Genomic DNA, 19,821 nt, shown 5'->3' with positions numbered 1-19,821 from the left:
GACATTTGACAGTTATTTCATATATGTTGAATATTGTAAGAAACAAAATCCACCTGTTTTTTCCCTGTTTACCTTTTCAAATCTCTATTTTCTAAATATTCATTTTTATTATACATATATTTTAAAGATTTTATTTATTTGTCAGAGAGAGAGAGAGAAAGAGAGAGAGAGCACAAGCAGGGAGAACAGCAGGCAGAGGGAGAAGCAAGCTCCCTGCTGAGCAAGGAGCCTGAAGTGGGACTTGATCCCAGGACCCTGGGATTATGAACTGAGCCAAAGGCAGACGCTTAACTAACTGAGCCACCCACGCGTCCCATTTTTTATTATATATTATTAAAATAATCAGTCTTCCATGGACTGGGAGAAAACCTCAGATGATTGGGAAACAATGACCTAAAGCACCTGTAACTTCAACAGTTTAAAACGTGTTGTCCCAGAGTCTCTCAACGTGGAACTACAATGCCCAGAATTCCCCGCGAATGCGTAAGCGACGTCCATTCCGTTGGCCTCGCCGCTGCGTCCTCTGGGGCATGTAGTACGTGCCTTCCGCTGAACACGCTCTGCTGTCCCGGCGTTTTCTCCCGGTTTGGGGACTGGATCGTCAGAAGATAGGTGATGTCTCTCGAGGAAAGGCTGCAAACTATGTGATGTGGGGGGACGGGAGGGAACGCCACAACCAAGCCTGTTACGTCACTTGTTGGGGACCAGAAATAGCCCTGACTTTTGAGCTATCGTGACGAGCGTTACCTGGAATCCTCCAGAAAAGTTGGAGCTTGTTGAGGGAAGAGCTTAACCTGCAAGTCAGGGCCGGGTAGCGGCGGCAGGTTTTCTATCACCCAGCGTGTTTTCGGTCCCGAGATGCAGGGTTTAGCTGAGAACCTCCTTCCGGGTATTGGATTTTTCCAGTGCTTGGAGGAGGGCAGGGCTGAGCCCACTGCTAGAGGGGACGCGGGAGATCACTTTCATTGGTTCAGGGCTTACTGTGCGCCCAGCGTGGAGAATGCTTGTCATTTACACAGGGTTTCACTGTTTACCCTGCACTCACAGTCCCAAGGCCCCTCCTTTGGTTAAATGCCTTCCCCAAGGTCATTTATCTGGGGGCAGATCTGGGGACTTGACGTGTTGGTATTCTAGCCATTGAGCTGCTTCCATTTTCTTTTCTTTCTTTTTTTTTTTTTTTTTAAGGTTTTATTTATTTGACAGAAAGACAGCCAGAGAGGGAACACAAGCAAGGGGAGTAGGAGAGGGAGAAGCAGGCTTCCTGCCGAGCAGGGAGCCCGATGCGGGGCTCGATCCCAGGACCCCAGGATCATGACCCGAGCCGAAGGCAGACGCCTAACGAATGAGCCACCCAGGCGCCCCTGCGTCCATTTTCTATTGTGGGTAGATAGGAGAATCTTGAAGATATCCTTGCTGTGTACAGGGTTTTTGTGTATGTGTGTGACCCAGGTTGGCTTTGGTCAGCATGCTGTACTGATAGCCACAAAGTACCAATACTGTTTTTTTTCTTTCTTGTGAACAGCCTAGCATAGCTATAGAGAGGAGTCTGAGGCAATCTTTTAGTGTTGGTTTTGTTGATGTAAGGTGTTACAAATTGAAAGAATTGAAATAACTGGGTGATTGTCTCAGCTTCACAAGTACTAGAATAGTTTTTTAACCTTTTTGAAAATAGCTTTTCTTATCTGTAAAATGCAAATGATAATATCTACCTGATAGGTTAGTTGAGAGAATTTAATGGAATAATGTATTTTAGAAGTCCTTTGTGAAATGTTTCAGAAGTGTTAGATGCTATGATTTTAGTCCCAGCTTTTCTGTTGTTTCTGAATTAGAAATATAAACATTTATAATGTATTTTTAAAACAAATTATCCTTTTTCATAATTATCTTCGGTTCTTAAATTGCTTCATCATGTCTTGATACATTTCTTGATTTCTTTATATGTCCTGATTGGAGCTTTAATCATCTTGCTTATTGGTTTAAACTGATCTAAGGTCAATAGTGACCAAACCATTTGAGTTCTTTTAGAGTACCAGAAGAAAGGGGCAAGAAATTATCCTGAAAGTAAATATACCAGAAACTATTCTGAAAAAAATTTTTAAAAAACATTTTACTTATTTATTTTAGAGAGAGAGGGAGAGTGCACACTTGCAAGCGGAGGGGGAAGCAGAGGGGCAGGGAGAGGGAAAGAATCTCAGGCTGACTGGGTGCTAAGGGCAGAGCCTGGTCCTGGACTGTATCCCACCACCCTGAGATGACCTGAACAGAAACCAAGAGTCGGTTGCTTAACCAACTGAGTCACCTAGGTGCCCCTGAAAAAAATTATTTGTTCACTTATTTTATAAAAGGTTTTATTTATTTATTTGACATAGAACAAGAGAGAGCATGAGTTGGGTGGGGGGGCAGAGGGAGAGGGAGAAGCAAGCTCTCCACTGCGCAGGGAGCCAGACATGGGGCTTCATCCTAGGACTCTGGGATCATGACCCAAGTTGAAGGCAGATGCTTAACTGACTGAACCACCTGAAAAAACGTTTTTAAAAAAATGTATGGCTCTCGGGTGCCTGGGTGGCTCAGTCATTAAGCGTCTGCCTTCAGCTCAGGTCATGATCCCAGGGTCCTGGGATCGAGCCCCGCATCAGGCTCCCTGCTCCGCGGAGAGCCTGCTTCTCCCTTTCCCACTCCCCCTGCTGTGTTCCCTCACTTGCTGTGTCTCTCTCTGTCAAATAAATAAATAAAACCTTAAAAAAAAATGTATGGCTCTGAATTAATGGCTGTTCCTTGTAAACATGTTAAAGGTGATTGGGCGCCTGGGTGGCTCAGTTGGTTAAGCGACTGCCTTCGGCTCAGGTCATGATCCTGGAGTCCCGGGATCGAGCCCCGCATCGGGCTCCCTGCTCGGCAGGGAGTCTGCTTCTCCCTCTGACCCTCCCCCCGTCTCATGTGCTCTCTCTCTCTCTCTCAAATAAATAAATAAAATCTTAAAAAAAAAATTTAAAAAAAGGTGATATATTTATTTATTGCAAATAGTTTGACTCATTTGTTTAAAAAGATGGTTCTGAGTTTAAGATTTTTTTCCCTTCTGCTTTTGTGATCAAATTTGAAAGCTACATATATGTCAGATTTAACAGACATTTTTTAAATGGAGTGCAGAAAGAAGTCCTTTTTCCTGGACACTTAGTTTCGGACCAAATCCTGCTGTTTGCTTCAGACTAAGAACAAAGTCTCTAGTGGGGTGCCTGGGTGGCTCAGTTGGTTGAGCATCTGTCTTCGGCTCGGGTCATGATCTCAGGGTCCTGAGATCGAGCCCCACATCAGGCTCCCTGCTCAGTGGGGAGTCTGCTTCTCCCTCTTCCTCGGCCTGTCTACCCCCCACCCACCCCTGCTTGTGTACTCTCTCTCTGAAATAAATAAAATCTTTAAAAAAAAAAAAGAACAAGGTCTCTAGTTAATGCAGAAAAAGCTTGTTACTTTAATTTGAATTTTGGAACTCATTTGTTATTAATAATATTAGCATAACCATGTTAAACCAATCCTTTTACAGAAGCTGCATGTTGGAATGAATGGGATTTGGAGTTATAATGGAAGCAAAATACGTGAAGGAAAAATAGTTACCTTTTTATCAGCATACTGCACCTGACTACTAGTTGCAAATGGTTTTCGTTACCTAAGAAAATTTGTGATGTAAATGAAAAATTACCTTTCTTTTAGACTCATTGTTTGTAAATATGCTTCGCCTAAGAGCTATTTGTCCGTTCTCCTGGAGAGTGTTTCAATTTCGAACCTGCAGCTGTAAACCACTAATTAGCCAGATGATTACGTGTACAGATGAAGAGCAAGTATTTGATCTTATTGAAAAAAACAAAGCCATACTTTCAGAAAAGCAAGTGGAATGTGCATTTAATATACTTTGGCAGTTTCAAAAGCAGAAGACCAGCTTTTTGAAAAATGTTGAATGTATCAGAGACCATCCCCAATTTCTTACTCTTCATAATTTAGCTACAAGTCAAATGGAATTCATGAATGATGATACCCTGGTGAATGTCTTGTACATCACACAACAGTAAGTAATGTACTTTCAGATTTTATAGAAATGATTGTAGTTTATTTTTATATCTTAATTTTCTAAAAATCTTTTTAAAATGAAAAACTGCGGTTTTTTTCTGTAAATAGTTTTCCTGATCATCTAATATTTTTAAGATGTTTAGAGGATATTCATTGTATATGTATATCAAATATCCTGTTTTGCAATCTAAATATACACAATTTTTATTTGTTAATCATAATTCAGTAAAGCTGGGAAAGCATAAAAAAAGAAAAGAAATTTTACATTGTTTGCAAGGGAATCCAGCCTGCAGAAGAACTGGATTTTCTGAATAAAGTATCTAGCAGATATATAAGAGAAAAATAACATACAAAAGTTGCAATAAGTCTGTTTCTTTGTCTCACTGATGGAAAAACAGCAGTTTTCTCACATGATTATCCAGGCTGTATATCAGTATACATTTCCTTTCTCAGTGGTCATGTTAACTTGGAAAATGATGCATAAGACAAAATTAAACAAGTATTTTTTGCAGGACTCTTCAGAGCCTTTAATATGTTAATATATATTATAAATATCTATGCAAGGTCAGGTTCCAACTTACCAAAACATTGTGTTAAATACCTCATCAGACTCATTTCTGTTAGGCAGATGGAGAAATGCTGCTTGGTGATGATTTGTCTAAAAACTATATTTCTATGTTTCCCTTCTAAGTCATATTTTAGTAATGGAAGGATTTCAAGAATAAAATATAATTTTGTTTTCAAGTTTTAAAAACAACATGTAGTTCAATTTTGCTTCATGGCTCAACCTGAAAGTCTTTGATTTTTAGGAGACAAACTGATATAGCCTTAACAATATAAAGATGTTGAAATTGGTTAAAAAGAGATTTTTATACATACAAAATACAGTATATGTGTTTTAGTTATATAGAAAGTATTCATTGTTAATGAAGATATACTGGAAGAGGGACTCTTATGTGCTCTGGTGGTACAGTATATATCAAAAACTATAAAAATAGCCTGGATCCAATAATTTTGCTTCTAGGATTTATCCTAAGAAAGTAATTGGAGATACATATAAAGGTTATTGTACATTGATACTCATCTCAACATTTTTTATAATATTGAAAAACTAAAATTCTAGAAGTAGTTGTGTGTTTAAATGATATTATATTCACGTAAGGGAATAGTGTACAATGTTTAAAAATTGTTGTGAACAATATGTCTTGGGCAAATGTCCATAATATAATGTTAACTTACTGAAAAAGGCAGAATATAAAAGTGTAAAAGAAATATGTGTATTTCCTATGTGTGTAGAAAAGATAACTGGAATGAAATGTTCCAAACTAATGATGGTGGTTATTTATTAGTACAGATACCTATAAATGATTTTTAGTACCCTGTTCAAGTTTTTCTTTATTTTACAAACTCTCTCCTATAAAAATATTTTTGTAATCAGAGCAAATTAATATATATTATGTGTACTTATAATATGTATCATTAAACATTTTCATTGTTCAGTGGAAGGCATTGAACAGATAAAAGAATGAGAGAGGCATGGGATAAAATGTAGATGTTTATTATATTGTATCAAGGAAACAGAATACTGAAAAGGGAATGGACCAGAAATAAGGACTGTGTAAGAGTACGATAACTTGAAGTTCACTTTTGCATTATAATTCTTACTTGCATAATTGTTTTTAATAATTTAAAAGTGTTTATGTATGGAAAATGATTTTCTCTTGATTTTATTGAGGTGTGCTACTGAGGCCCATGACCTGGTTGCAGCCCTAGTTACAGAAGCATGGAGAAGACTGGAAAGGCAAGTACTCTGGGTTCATCATCTTAGATCACAGTTACCCTATTGAAGGTTAGCTCAGTAAAATCTTGTAGAGAAAGAATGGGGAGTTGCTGCCTACCTATCAAGCTTCACTGAAAAAAAAATGTGAACTCATTTAGGTTGAGGATTTTTTGATTGTGTAAAGGAAAATAATAAGGAATGTGTATTTTCCCTAAGAGAGAAAGAAAACTCGAATATTTTCTCTTTAAGAGTGGGAACAGTGTGCTTTTGCACATATATAATTAATCAAAATATAAGTAAGGTGCAGTGACAGCTATTTGGCTTTTTGGATCTTCTTTTCTGAAAGATTCTACTTCAGAAAGAAAAGATTCAAGGTGCTTGGTTGACTTAATTGGTAGAACATGAGATTCTTGATCTTGGCATTGTGAGTTTGAGCCTATATTGGGGGTAGAGTTCACTTAAAAAACTTAAAAAAAAAAAAAGAGAAAAGATTCTCTGAGTGATAGTTGAGAAAAGGAGACACCAGTTTACTAGAAAGGGAAACTATTTAACATTGTTTAGCAGCATTTGTAGGTACTTATTCATCACTTCTTTATGGAGAGGCAATGAACATAACTCATAGGTGACTTAGAAGTTTTCAAGTCTACTGCTGTGAATACGATCAGATCTCTTTCCTGTACATAGCTATATTTGTAGCATGTTGCCATAATCAGTAATCACCTAGAAAAATGTAAAATTTGTTCAGGGTGTTCTTATGAGCATAGAGAAGTCTATTTTTTTTTTTTTTTTTAGAGATTTTATTTATTTATTTGAAAGAGAGAGAGAGATCACAAGTAGGCAGATAGGCAGGCAGAGGGAGAGGGAGAAGCAGGCTTCCCGCTGAGCACAGAGCCCGATGTGGGGCTCGATCCCACGACGCTGGGATCATGAGCAGACCCTCAACTGACTGAGCCACCCAGGCGCCCCTAGAGAAGGCTATTCTATAAATAAAGAACTATATTATTTATACTTTATAAGAATATGTGAGAAACTCCATTTATAAAAAAAAGGGAGATAATAACAGACCTTATTTTGGAAAATGTTTAGCTATTTCTGAAAATTTTGAACTTTTTGACATAGGGATTCAGCATAGCCTGTATCCATTATTAGTGGAGTATAACAAATGTTAGTGAAGAAAGGGAAAATCAAAGTGGGAAAGAGAAAGGAGGATTTAAAAAAGAACAGAGAGGTGGTTCAAGATGGTGGCATAGGAAGACCCTACTCACTCTACCAAGGACACACCAAATCTACAGATACCTATGGAACAACTGTCTCTGAAAAAGACCTGAGGACTAGCTGAACAACTCCTCCAAAACAAATGATCCAAGGCCACCTCGAGATAGGTGGGAGAGGCAGAGACATGGTCTCACCAAGAACCCCACTCCCGACTCAGTGACTCACAAGAGGGAGGAATCTAACAAATATGGAGTGGATCCCTGAGGAGTGAGGAGTTTGAGCCCCACATCAGGAACCCCAACTCTTGGGACCTGTACCAGAGAGATGAGCTCTCAAAATTGGCTTTGAAAACCAATGGGGCTTACATCAAGGAAACCCAAGGGTTGTAGGAAACTGGGACTCTGCTCTTAAAGTATTCACACACAGACTTACTTGTCCTGGGACCCAGCATGAAAGTAGCAGTTTGGAGGTGCCTAGGCCATATGTGAGGGATTCACTGGGTAAGCTCAAAGTGCCTGTCAGAGGGACAGGTGTCTGTTGGAACCCTCTCTGTGGCTAGAGGCACTGGTGGGCACTATTTCTGCACTCTTCCACCTTGCTAGCACCAGCACTGGCAGGTGCCATTTTTGCACTCTCTCTCTACCTTGTAAAAGTTGTTTGCCCTGCCTTTGTGCTCCTCTGTGGCTCTGCCCCACCAAACCTGTTGGGCCAGCTTCCCCTGGCCCAGTGCCCCTTGCAGCCCCACACTGCGAAAGCTGGTAGGCAGCTTTGCCTTGGCCTAGTGGTCCTCCTTGGCCCTGCCAAAGCTGGCAAGTATGGCAGTCCATAGAAGGAATGCCCTTTGAACACCTGCCTCTGGTGTCCAGGGAGGCTTGTGTTTCTGGGACCCATGGGACTGAACCAGTCAGAGTTTTTGGCAGGCTAATACCCACAAAGCACTACACAGATAGCAGACTGAAATATCCCAGTCTTTCTGTGACCACTCCTTCAAGACCGAAGAGATAGATGTTTTGCCTAATACATAGGAACAGACACTGAAAGTCAAGGAAGAAAGAAAACAAAGGAATATGTTCTAAATGAAAGAAGATAAAACCCCTGAAAAAAACTTAATGAAACAGATAAGTAACTTACCTGATAAAGAGTTCAAAATAATGGTCATAAAGATGCTTACTGGTCTCAGGAGAAGAATGGATAAACACAAAACTTAAAGAAAGAGATGGAAAACATAAGAAAGTACAAACAGAAGTCATGGAACTGAAGAATGTAATAACTAAACTGAAAGACACACTACAGAAGTTCCAACAGCAGACTAGAGGAACCAGAAGAAAGGATTAGTGACTGGGACCAGGGGACTCAAAAGAACAGCAAGAAAAAAAAAAGTGGAGTTACCTTATGGGGGCTATGGGACAACATCAAGTGAATAATGTTCTCATAATAGGTCTCCCAGAGGAGAAGAGAGGGAAAGGGATAGAAAGCTTATTTGAAGAAATATTAGCTGAAAACTTCACTAATCTGGGGAAGGAAACAGACGTTTAGATCTAGGAATCCCAGAGAGTTCCAAATAAGATGAACCCAAAGAGATTCACACCAAGACACATTATAATTAAAACGTTAAAAGTTAAAGAGAATCTTAATAGCAGCAAGAGAAAAACAGCTTTTTATGTATTGTTATGTACAAAGGACCCCCCCCCCTGCCCCACCGCCAAGACTCTTACCAGGTTTTTCAGCAGAAACTTCGCAGGCCAGAAGGGAGTCACATGATATATTTAAAGTGCTGAAAGCAAAAAAACTTCCAACCAAGAATATTCTACCTGAGAAGATTATCATTTAGAATTGAAGGAGAGAAAGTTTTCCCGACAAGCAAAAACTGAACAAGTTCACCAGTACTAAAATAGACTTATAAGACACGTTAAAGGTACTTTAAGCTGAAAAGAAAGGCCAATTGGTAGCAAGAGAATATATGAAAGTAAAAATCTCTCTGGTAAAGGTAAATATATATATTAAGGGTAGTGGACTAATCACTTATAAAGTTAGCATGAAGGTTAGAAGATAAAAGTAGTAAAAATAAGTATAACTACAACAGTTAGTTAAGGGATATACAAAATGTAAAGATGTAAAATGTGACATCCAAAACATAAAATGTGGGAAGGGAAGTAAAAATGTAGAGTTTTAGAGTACATTCAGACTTAACTTGCTATCAACTTAAAATACACTGGTATATGTATAGGCTAATATATGTAAGCCTCATGGAAACCACAGAACAAACATGTATGGTAGATATACAAAAGATCATGAAAATGGAATGGAAACATAACACCAAAGAAAGACATTAAGCCATAAAGGAAGAGAGCAAGAGTTAAAAGGAGCAGAGAACTACGAAACAGCCAGGAAACATAGCAAAATGACAGTAGATACCCATCTATAGTTATTTTAAACATAAATGGGCTGATGCCCACTTCTGGCTCTGTGGCTTCAGCATGGTTGCTTTAGGTGTCCCGAGGCTGCACAGTAGTGTGGTGGCTCAGGTGGGCAGCCAGTGACAATTCCAGTGAGTGCCAGTCTGGGGAGAACTGGGGGACCAGAAGCTGGGCTGAATCCTCACCGGACTGTTTTTCTCCACCCAGACGGGGCCTGGCTGCCAACCCCTCTGGCTAAGGGCCCCTTACAGAGTTCCCAAACTGGTCTTACACAGATGGCTGCCCTGCACTCCAGTGAAAGGCTAGCTTCAAAGAAAAGCCCAAAGGGAGAAGTTTGCAAGATGAGTTATATTGCTGTCAGAGGAAATGGATGCTAGATTACAGGCATGGCAGCTAGGCAGCAGGAGAAGTTGCAGAAAGGAGAAAGGAAGCAGAAAAAAATGCCCTTAAACCTGAAGGGGCTCTACTGCAGAACGCACTACCAAGTCAATAAAAAGCAATTCCTGTCTCCTTTCCCCAGCCTCTCTCTGGCTTTCTTTTCCATCACCTACATGCCTCATCCTAGCCAGAAAAGAGCCTTCATGTTCCCCATCTGTCTTCAGAGCACAAGATCACTGCTTAGAGGGGTTGGCTCAGTGCCCTCATCCCTGGCCCCATTCCAGTTCAGCAGAATCTTGCTCTGGGATACTTACCCCTTTCGCAGCCCATAAGGCTGGCCCAACTATGAACAGTAACTGCTCTGTGAAGGTGAAGAAGGGGCAGCAGTTTTCCTGGTTTTAGCTAAGGATTTAAGCCTTTAATAGCCCATACACAACTCAGGCTGAGTGTGGTTATTCATTTAATAAATGTTTTGATGAAAAGGGCAACCCCTCCCCCCATAAATGGACTAAATTCTTCAATCAAAAGATATAGAGTGGCTGAAAGGATAAAAAAAAGCAAGACCCATCTATATGCTGCCTATAAGAGGCTCCCCTCAGATGTAGTGACACATACAGGTTAAAAGTGAAGAGATGGAAAAAGTTGTTTCATGCAAATGGAAACCAAAAGTAAGCTGGGGTAGCTACACTTATATCAGACAAAATAGACTTAAAACAGACTGTAATAAAAGGAAAAGATGGGCATCACATGATGATAAAGGGCTCAATCTAGCAAGAAGATACGTTTGCAAATATTTGTGCACCCAACATAGGAACACCTAAAAGTATAAAGCAATATTAACAGACTTAAAGAGAGAAATTAACAGCAATCCAGTGTTAATAAGGGCTTTTAATATCCCACTTACATCAATGAATAGATCATCCATACAGAAATAATAAGGAAACATCAGCCTTAAAATACATCAGACCAGATGGATTTAGATATATGCGGAACATTCTACCGAAAAGCAGCAGAATACACATTCTTCTCAAGTGCATGTGGAATATTCTCTAGGATAGATAATATGTTTGGCTATAAAACAAATCTCAAGAAATTTTAGAAGATTGAAACCCTATCAAGCATCTTTTCAGACCACAATGATATGACAGTGGAAATCAATCACAAAAAACTGGAAAAATTACAAATATGTGGAGATTTAACAACATGCCACCAGACAACCAATGGATCAATTAAGAAATTGAAGGAGAAATAAAAAAATGAATAAATAAATGAAAATGAAAATATAGCTTTCCAAAATTTGCAGCAAAAGCAATTCTTTTTTTATTTAAAGATTTTATTTATTTATTTGACAGAGAGAGACAGCGAGAGAGGGAACACAAGCAGGGGAAGTGGGAGAGGAGAAGCAGACTTCCCGCTGAGCAGGGGGTCCAATGCGGGGCTCGATCCCTGGACCCTGGGATCATGACCTGAGCCGAAGGCAGACACTTAATGACTGAGCCACCCAGGTGCCCAGCAAAAGCAATTCTAATAGGGAAGTTCATAGTGATAGAGACCTACTTTAAGAAACAAGTAAACTCTGAAATAATCTAACTTTATACCTAAAGGAACTAGAAAACAGAGCAAATGAAGCGCAAAGATAGTAGAAGGAAGGAAATGACAAAGGTCAGAGAAGAAATAAATGACATAGAGACTAAAGAGGGGTGCCTGGGTGGCTCAGTCAGTTAAGTGACTCTTGGTTTCAGCTCAGGTCATGATCTCAGGGTTGTGAGATTGAGCCCCGAGTCAGACTCTGCTCTCAGCATGGAGTCTGCTTGAGAGATTCTTTCCCTCTCCCTCCTTCTCTTTTCCTCCCCCCATTTGTGCCTGTGTGTGCTCTCTCTCAAATAAAACAAAATAGAAAATAGAAAAGATTGATGAGGGGCATCTGGGTGGCTTAGGTGGTTAAACATCTGCCTTTGGCTCAGGTCATGATCTTGGTGTCCTGGGATAAAGCCCCACATTGGAGTCTGCCTCTCCCCCTGCACCCCCCCACCCGGCCTGCTTGTGCTCTCTCTTTCTCAAATAAAAAAGGAAAAGATCAATGAAACTAAGCGGGTTCTTTGAAAAAGTAAACAATTGATAAACCTTGAGCTATTTACTAAGAAAGAAAGAGAGCTTAAATAAATGAAATCAGAAATGAAAGAGGGAATATTATAACTGATACCAAAATAATACAAAGGCTAATAAGAGGCTATGATGAACAATTATATGCCAACAAATTGGACAACTTAGAAGAAATGGATAAATTCCTAGAAACAGTTTTCCGAGACTAAATCATGGAGAAATAGTTTGAATAGACCAATTACTAGCAAGGAGATTGAATCAATAATCAAAACACTCCCAACAAACAAAAGTCCAGGAGCAGACAGCTTCAGTGGTGAATTCTACCAAACATTCAAAGAAGATTTAATTCCTATTCTTCTCAAACTCTCCCAAAAATTTGAAGAGGAGGGAACACTTCCAATCTCATTTTACAAGGCCAGCATTACTCTGATACCAAAAGCAGACAAGGACACCATAAAAATGAAAATTACAAGTCAGGGGCGCCTGGGTGGCTCAGTCGTTAAGCGGCTGCCTTCGGCTCAGGTCATGATCCCAGGGTCCAGGGATCGAGTCCCACATTGGGCTCCCTGCTCAGCGGGAAGCCTGCTTCTCCCTCTCTCACTCTCCCTGCTTGTGTTCCTGCTCTCGCTGTCTCTGTCTCTGTCAAATAAATAAATAAAATCTTTAAAAAAAAAAAAAAGAAAGAAAATTACAAGTCAGTGTCCCTGAGGAACATAGATGTAAAAATCCTGAACAAAATATTAGGAAGCCAAATTCAATAATACATTAAAAAGATTTGTGGTTCAACATCCACAAATCAATCAACGTGATATAGCACATTAACAAAATGGAGGATAAAAATTACATGAACCTCTCAATAGATGCAGAAAAAGCATTTGACACAATTCAACATCCATTTATGATAAAAAAAAAAAAAAGCTCTCAACAAAGTAGGTAGAGAGGAATGCCCCTCATCATAATAAAGGCCATAAATGACATACCCACAGCTAAGATCATGCTCAGTGATGGAAAGCCCAACATTTTTCCTCAGGGTCATGAGCAAGACAAAGATGCTCACTCTTACCACTTTTATTCAATACAGTATTGCAAATCCTAGCCAGAGCAATTAGACAAGAAAAAGAAATAAAAGGCACCCAAATTGGAAAGGAATAAGTAAAGCTGTCACCACTTGCAGGTGACATGAAAAAATATTTTTCTATATATAAAACCCTAAAGACTCCACCAAAAGCCTGTGAGAACTAATAAAGTAATTCAGTGAAGTTACAGGATACAAAATCAATATAAAAAAATCTGTTGTGCTTTTGTACACTAACAAACAGAAGTAGAAGGACAATCCCATTATAAGAGAACAGTCCCACTTACAATTGTTTCAAAAACAATTAAATACCTAGGGATAAATTTAAACAATGAAGTGAAAGACCTGTATACTGGAAATTAAGACATTGGTGAAAAAAATCATAAGAGGACACAAAAAATTGGAAGATACTCCATGGTCATGGATTGGAAGAATTTATATTATTAAAATGTCTATGGGCGCCTGGGTGGCTCAGTTGGTTAAGCCACTGCCTTCGGCTCAGGTCATGATCCTGGAGTCCCGGGATCGAGTCCCACATCAGGCTCCCTGCTCAGCAGGGAGTCTGCTTCTCCCTCTGACCCTCCCCCCTCTCATGTGCTTTTTCTCTCTCATTCTCTCTCTCTCAAATAAATAAATAAATCTTAAAAAATAAATAAATAAATAAATAAAATGTCTATATTACCCAAAGCAACATACCGATTCAATGCAACTCTATCAAAATTCTAATGGGGTTTTTCACAGAATTGAACAAATAATTCTAAAATTTGTATGGAACCACAAATGATCCCTAATAGCCAAGCAATCTTTTTTTTTTTTTTTTTTAAGATTTATCTATTTATTTGAGAGAGAGAGTGAGCGAGCGAGCACAAGCAGGGGGGCGGCAGAGGGAGAGGGAGAAGCAGGCTCCCCGCTGATAAGAGAACCCGGTATGGGGCTTGATCCCAGGACCCTGGGATCCTGACCTGAGCTGAAGGCAGCTGCCCAACCGACTGAGCCACCCAGGTGCCCCAGCCAAAACAATCTTGAGAGCAAACAGGGGAGGCACCATTCTCCCTGATTTCAAGCCACATTAGAAAGCTATAGTAATCAAACAGTATATTATTGGCATAAAAACAGACACATAGATCAATGAAACAGAATAGAAAACCAGGAAATAAACCTGTGCACATATGGTCAATTAACTTATGACAAAGGTGACAAGAATATACAATGGGGAAAGAATAGTCTCTTCAATAAATGGTGCTGGGAAAACTGAATAGCCCCATGCAAAAGAATGAAACTGGACCACTGTCTTACACCATACACAAAAGTAAACTCAAAATGGAGTAAACCACTTGAATATAAGACCGGAAGGCATAAAACTCCTAGAAGAAAACAGGCAGTAAGCTCCTTGAGATTGCTCTTGGTGATATATATATATATTTTTTTTGGATCTGACTCCAAGAGCAATGGCAACAAAAGCAAAATAAAGCAAGTAGACTACATTAAACTAAAAAGCTTTTGCATAGTGAAGAAAATCATCGACAAAAAGGCAACCTACTGAATGGGAGAAGATCTTTGCAAATCATGTATCTGAATAGGGGTTAATATCCAAAATATATAGAGAACTCCTACAACTCAATAACAACAACAACAACAACGTGATTAATTAATTAATTAATATGGGTAGAGGACTTGAATAGATCTTTCTCCAGAGAAGACATACAGATGGTCAGTGGGCACACGAAAATATTCTCATCATCACTAATCATTGGAATTGCAAATCAAAACCACTATGAGGTATAATCTCACTACTGTCAGAATGGCCATTATAAAAAAGACAAGAAGTAACAAGTGTTGATGAGGATTGGGGAAAAGGGGATCCTCTTGCACTATTGGTGGGAATATAAACAGTACAGTCACTATGGAAACCATTATGGAGTTACCACAAAAACAAAAAGTAGAATCACCATTGATCCAATAAGTTCACTTCTGGGTATTTATCCAAAGAAAATAAAAATACTAATCAAAAGAAATATGTTCATGGCAGCATTATTTATAATATTCAAGATATGGAAACAACCGAAGTGTCCACTGATGGATGAATGGATAAGGATGTGGTGTGTGTACATACGTGAACACACATAATGGAATATTACTCAGCCATAAAAAAGAATGAAATCTTGGCATTTCTAAACACACAGATGGACCTTGTGGATATTAGGCCAAATGAAATAAATCAGACAAAGACAAATATGATTTCATTTATATATGGAAATCTAAAAGCAAATGAATGAACAAAACAAAACTTTTAAATGCAGAGAATAGATTGGTGGTTGCCAGAGGGCAGGGGAGTTGGAGGTTGGGCAAAATAGGAGAAGGTGGTGGGCAGGAGGTACAAACTTCCAGTCACAAATAAGTCATAGGGTTGCAATGAACAGCATGATGACCATAGTCAGTGATACTATGTTACATATTATGTAACTTTATATGATGACAAGAGGAAACTAGACTTATTGGGGTAATCATTTCACTGTATATAAATATCAATTCATCATGTTGTATACCTGAAACTCATGTAATGTTAAATGTCAATTATACCTCGATAAAATAAAATAAAAACCATGGAGGCTAAATAACATGTTACTAAACAATGAATTGATGAACCAAGAAGTCAAACAAGAAATCAAAAATTACATTGAAACAAATGAAAATAAAGAAACCAAGTTTCCGAAATCTTTGGGATGCAGCAAAAGTTCTAAGAGGCAGGTTTATAGTAATACAGGCTGACATCAAGAAGCAAGAAAAATCTCAAACAACGTAACCTTACACCTAAAGGAGTTAGAAGAACAAACAAAACCCCAACTGAGCAAAAGGAAGGAAATAATGAAGATTAGAGCAAAAATAAATGATATAGAAACTAAAAATACACAATAGAAAGACCAATGAAACCAGGAGCTGGTTCTTTGAAAGACAACAAAATTGATAAACCTCTAGCCAGAGTTATCAGAGAGAACCCAAATAAACAAAATCACTAATGAAAGAGAAAAATAACAACCAACACCACAGGGGGCGCCTGGGTGACTCAGTCAGTTAAGCGTCCAACTCTTGATTTTTGGCTCAGGTCATGATATGGTTCTGGGATTGAGCCCTATGTCGGACTCTACGCTTAGCAGGGAGTCTGCTTAGGATTCTCTCTCTCCTTTTCCCTCTGCCCCTCCCACTGCTCATGCTCTCTGTCTCTCTGTAAAATAAATAAAATCTTTAAAATAACAACCAACACCACAGAAATACAAACAACTGTAATAGAATATTATGAAAACTTATATGCCAACAAATTGGGCAACTTAGAAGAAATGGATAAATTCTTAGAAACATATAACCTAGGGCGCCTGGGTGGCTCAGTCATTAAGCATCTGCCTTCAGCCCAGGTCATGATCCCAGGGTCCAGGGATCGAGTCCCACATCGGGCTCCCTGCTCGGCAGGAAACCTGCTTCTCCCTCTCCCACTCCCCCTGCTTGTGTTCCTGCTCTTGCTATCTCTCTCTCTGTCAAATAAATAAATAAAATCTTTAAAAAAAAAAAAAGAAAAAGAAACATAACCTATTAAAACTAAAGCAGGAGGAAATAGAAAATTTGAACAGACTGATTACCAGCAATGAAACTGAATCAGTAATCAAAAAACCAAAAATCAGAAGTCCAGGACCAAATGGCTTCACAGGTGAATTCTACTAAACATTTTTTTTTTTTTTAAGATTTTATTTGTTTGACAGAGAGAGACACAGCAAGAGAGGGAACACAAGCAGGGGGAGTGGGAGAGGGAGAAGCAGGCTTCCCGCTGAGCAGGGAGCCCTGTGCGGGGCTCAATCCCAGGACCCTAGGATCATGACCTGAGCTGAAGGCAGATGCTTAACGACTGAGCCACCCAGGTGCCCCTCTACTAAACATTAACTAAACAGAGTTAATACCTGTTCTTCTCAAACTATTCCAAAAAATAGAAGAGGAAGGAAAAGTTTGAAATTCATTCTGAGGCCAGTATCGATGCTGATACCAAAATCAGATGACACCACAAAAAAAGAGAACTACAGGCCAATATCTCGTATGTATATAAATGCAAAAATCCTCAATGAAATATTATCGAACCAAATTCGTAATATATTAAAAAAACCATACATCACGATCAAGTGGGATTTATTCCAGGGATGCAAGGGTGGTTTAATATTCACAAAATAATCAACGTGATACATCATCAATAGAAGAAAGGATAAAAACCATATGACCATTTCATTAGATGCAGAAAAAACATTTGACAAAGTACAACATCCATTTATGATAAAAACCGTCTGCAAATTAGGTCTAGAGGGAACAAAGCCCAACATAATTAAGACCTTATATGAAAAACTCACAGCTTACATCATTCTCAGTGGTGAAAAACTGAGACCTTTTTCCCTAAGGTGAGGACAGCACTACTTTTACTCAACATAGTACTGGAAGTCCTAGCCATAGCAATTAGACAACATAAAGAAATAAAAGGCATCCAAATTTAAAGGAAAAGTAAAACTCAAAATTCGCAGATGACATGATACTGTATGTAGAAAACCTTAAAAACTCCACCAAAAAACTACTAGAACTGATAAATGAATTCAGTACACTTGCAGGATGCAAAACCAATGTGCAGAAACTTGTTGCATTCCTATACACTAATAATGAAGCAGCCGCAAGTAAAATTAAGAAAACATTCCCATTTACAATTGTATCAGAATCAATAAAATATTTAGGAATAAACTTAACCAAAGAAGCAAAAGACTTTACTCTGAAAATTATAAAATACTGATGAAAGAAATTCAAGATGATATAAAGAAACAGACATTTATGCTCATGGATTGAAAGAACAAATATTGGTAAAAGTCTATACTACCCAAAGCAATCTACAGATTTAATGCAATCCCTATCAAATACCAACAGCATTTTTCACAGAACTAGAACAAACAATCATAAAATTTGTATGGAACTACAAAAGACCTCTAATAGCCAAAGCAATCTTGAAAAAGAAAAAACTGGAGGTATCACAATACCAGATTTCAAGTTATATTACAAAGCAGTAGTAATTAAAACAGTATGGTGCTGGCATAAAACTAGAGAGATCAGTGGAATAGAACAGAAAACCCAGAAATAAACCCACAATTATATGGTCAATTAATCTTTGACAAAGGAGGAATGAATATCAAATGGGCAAAAGACACTCTCTTCAACAAATGGTGTTTTGAAAGCTGGACATCCATATGTAAAAGAATGAAATTGTACCACTTTCTTTTTTTTTTCACCATACACCAAAGTAAACTCAGAATGGATTAAAGACCTAAATGTGAAACCTGAAACCATACAAATCCTTGAAGAGAGCATAGGCAGTAATTTCTCTGACACTGGTCATAGCAACATTTCTCTAGATACATCTCCTGAGCCAAGGGAAATAAAAGCAAACATCAACTATTGGGACTACATCAAAATAAAAAGCTTCTGCACAGCAAAGGAAATAATCAACAAAACCAAAAGGCAGCTTACTGAATGGGAGAAGATATTTGCAAATGGCATATCCAATAAAGGGTTAGTATCCACAATATATAAAGAACTGTTATAACTGAACACCCCAAAAACAAATCATCTAATTAAAAATCGGCAGAAGACATGAACAGGCACTTCTCCAAAGAAGACATCCAGTGGCCAACAGACACATGAAAAGATGCTCAATATCACCCATCATCAGGGAAATGCAAATCAAAACTACAATGAGATAATTCCTCACACCTGTCAGAATGGCTAAAATGAACAACACAAAAAACAGGTGTTGGCGAGGATTTGGAGAAAAAGGAACCCTCTTGCACTGTTGGTGGGAATGTAAACTGGTGCAGTTACTGTGGAAAACAGTATGGAGGTTCCTCAAAAAGTTAAAAATAGAGCTACCCTATGATCCAGTAATGGCACTACTGGGTATTTACCCCCAAAATACAAAAACACTGGGCGCCTGGGTGGCTCAGTTGGTTGAGCAACTGCCTTCGGCTCAGGTCATGATCCCGGAGTCCCGGGATCGAGTCCCACATCGGGCTCCCTGCTCGGCGGGAAGCCTGCTTCTCCCTCTCCCACTCCCCCTGCTTGTGTTCCCTCTCTCGCTGTGTCTCTCTCTGTCAAATAAATAAATAAAATCTTTAAAAAAAAAAAAATACAAAAACACTAATTCAAAGGGATACATACACTCCAATGTTTATAGCCCCATTATTTACAAAATAGCCAAACTATGGAAGCAACCCCAGTGTCCATCAATACGTGAGTGGCTAAAGAAGATATAGTACATTTATACAATGGAATATTCAGTTATAAAAAAAATGAAATCTTACCATTTGCAACAACATAGATGGAGCTAGAGAGCATAATGCTAAGTGAAATAAGTCAGAGAAAGACAAATACCATATAATCTCACTCGTATGTGGAATTTAAGAAACAAAACAAATGAGCAAAGAAAATAAAGAGAGGGGCGCCTGGGTGGCTCAGTTGGTTAAGCGACTGCCTTCGGCTCAGGTCATGATCCTGGATTCCCGGGATCGGGTCCCGCATCGGGCTCCCTGCTCGGCAGGGAGTCTGCTTCTCCCTCTGACCCTCCTCCCTCTCATGCTCTCTGTCTCTCATTCTCTCTGTCTCAAATAAATAAATAAAATCTTTAAAAAAAAGAAAATAAATAAATAAAAAAAAAAGAAAATAAAGAGAGGAGAGACAAACCAAGAAACAAATTAAGTATGGAGAACAAACTGATAGTTACCAGA

The 19,821-nt window shown here is 38.8% G+C and overlaps 1 protein-coding gene and 1 pseudogene across 5 annotated transcripts in view; both read left to right on the top strand.

The window, feature by feature from the left end:
- The first annotated feature begins 481 nt into the window (after positions 1-481).
- FASTKD1 (FAST kinase domains 1) overlaps positions 482-19,821 on the top strand; it is a 49,781-nt gene continuing 30,441 nt past the window's right edge. For 4 of the 5 annotated variants that reach the window (XR_010410177.1, XM_064586657.1, XM_064586656.1 and 1 more), the window contains exons 1-3: positions 482-612; positions 3,539-4,057; positions 5,795-5,860. Coding sequence is in view for 4 of the 5 variants with exons in the window: in XM_064586657.1 (XP_064442727.1) it covers positions 3,723-4,057; positions 5,795-5,860 (401 nt within the window). In the remaining variant the exon portion in view is untranslated. The remainder of the gene's footprint in view (positions 613-3,538; positions 4,058-5,794; positions 5,861-19,821) is intronic. The other variant, XM_064586655.1, reaches the window with a different exon arrangement.
- On the top strand, positions 9,090-16,794 carry LOC135363721 (large ribosomal subunit protein mL52-like; annotated as a pseudogene).

This window comes from Mirounga angustirostris, unplaced genomic scaffold (genome assembly GCF_029215605.1).
Source record: "Mirounga angustirostris isolate CCGP_5_RB_7025 unplaced genomic scaffold, mMirAng1.0.hap1 SCAF_3, whole genome shotgun sequence".
Classification (NCBI taxonomy): Eukaryota; Metazoa; Chordata; class Mammalia; order Carnivora; family Phocidae; genus Mirounga; species Mirounga angustirostris.
This window is presented reverse-complemented; position numbering and strand designations above follow the sequence as displayed.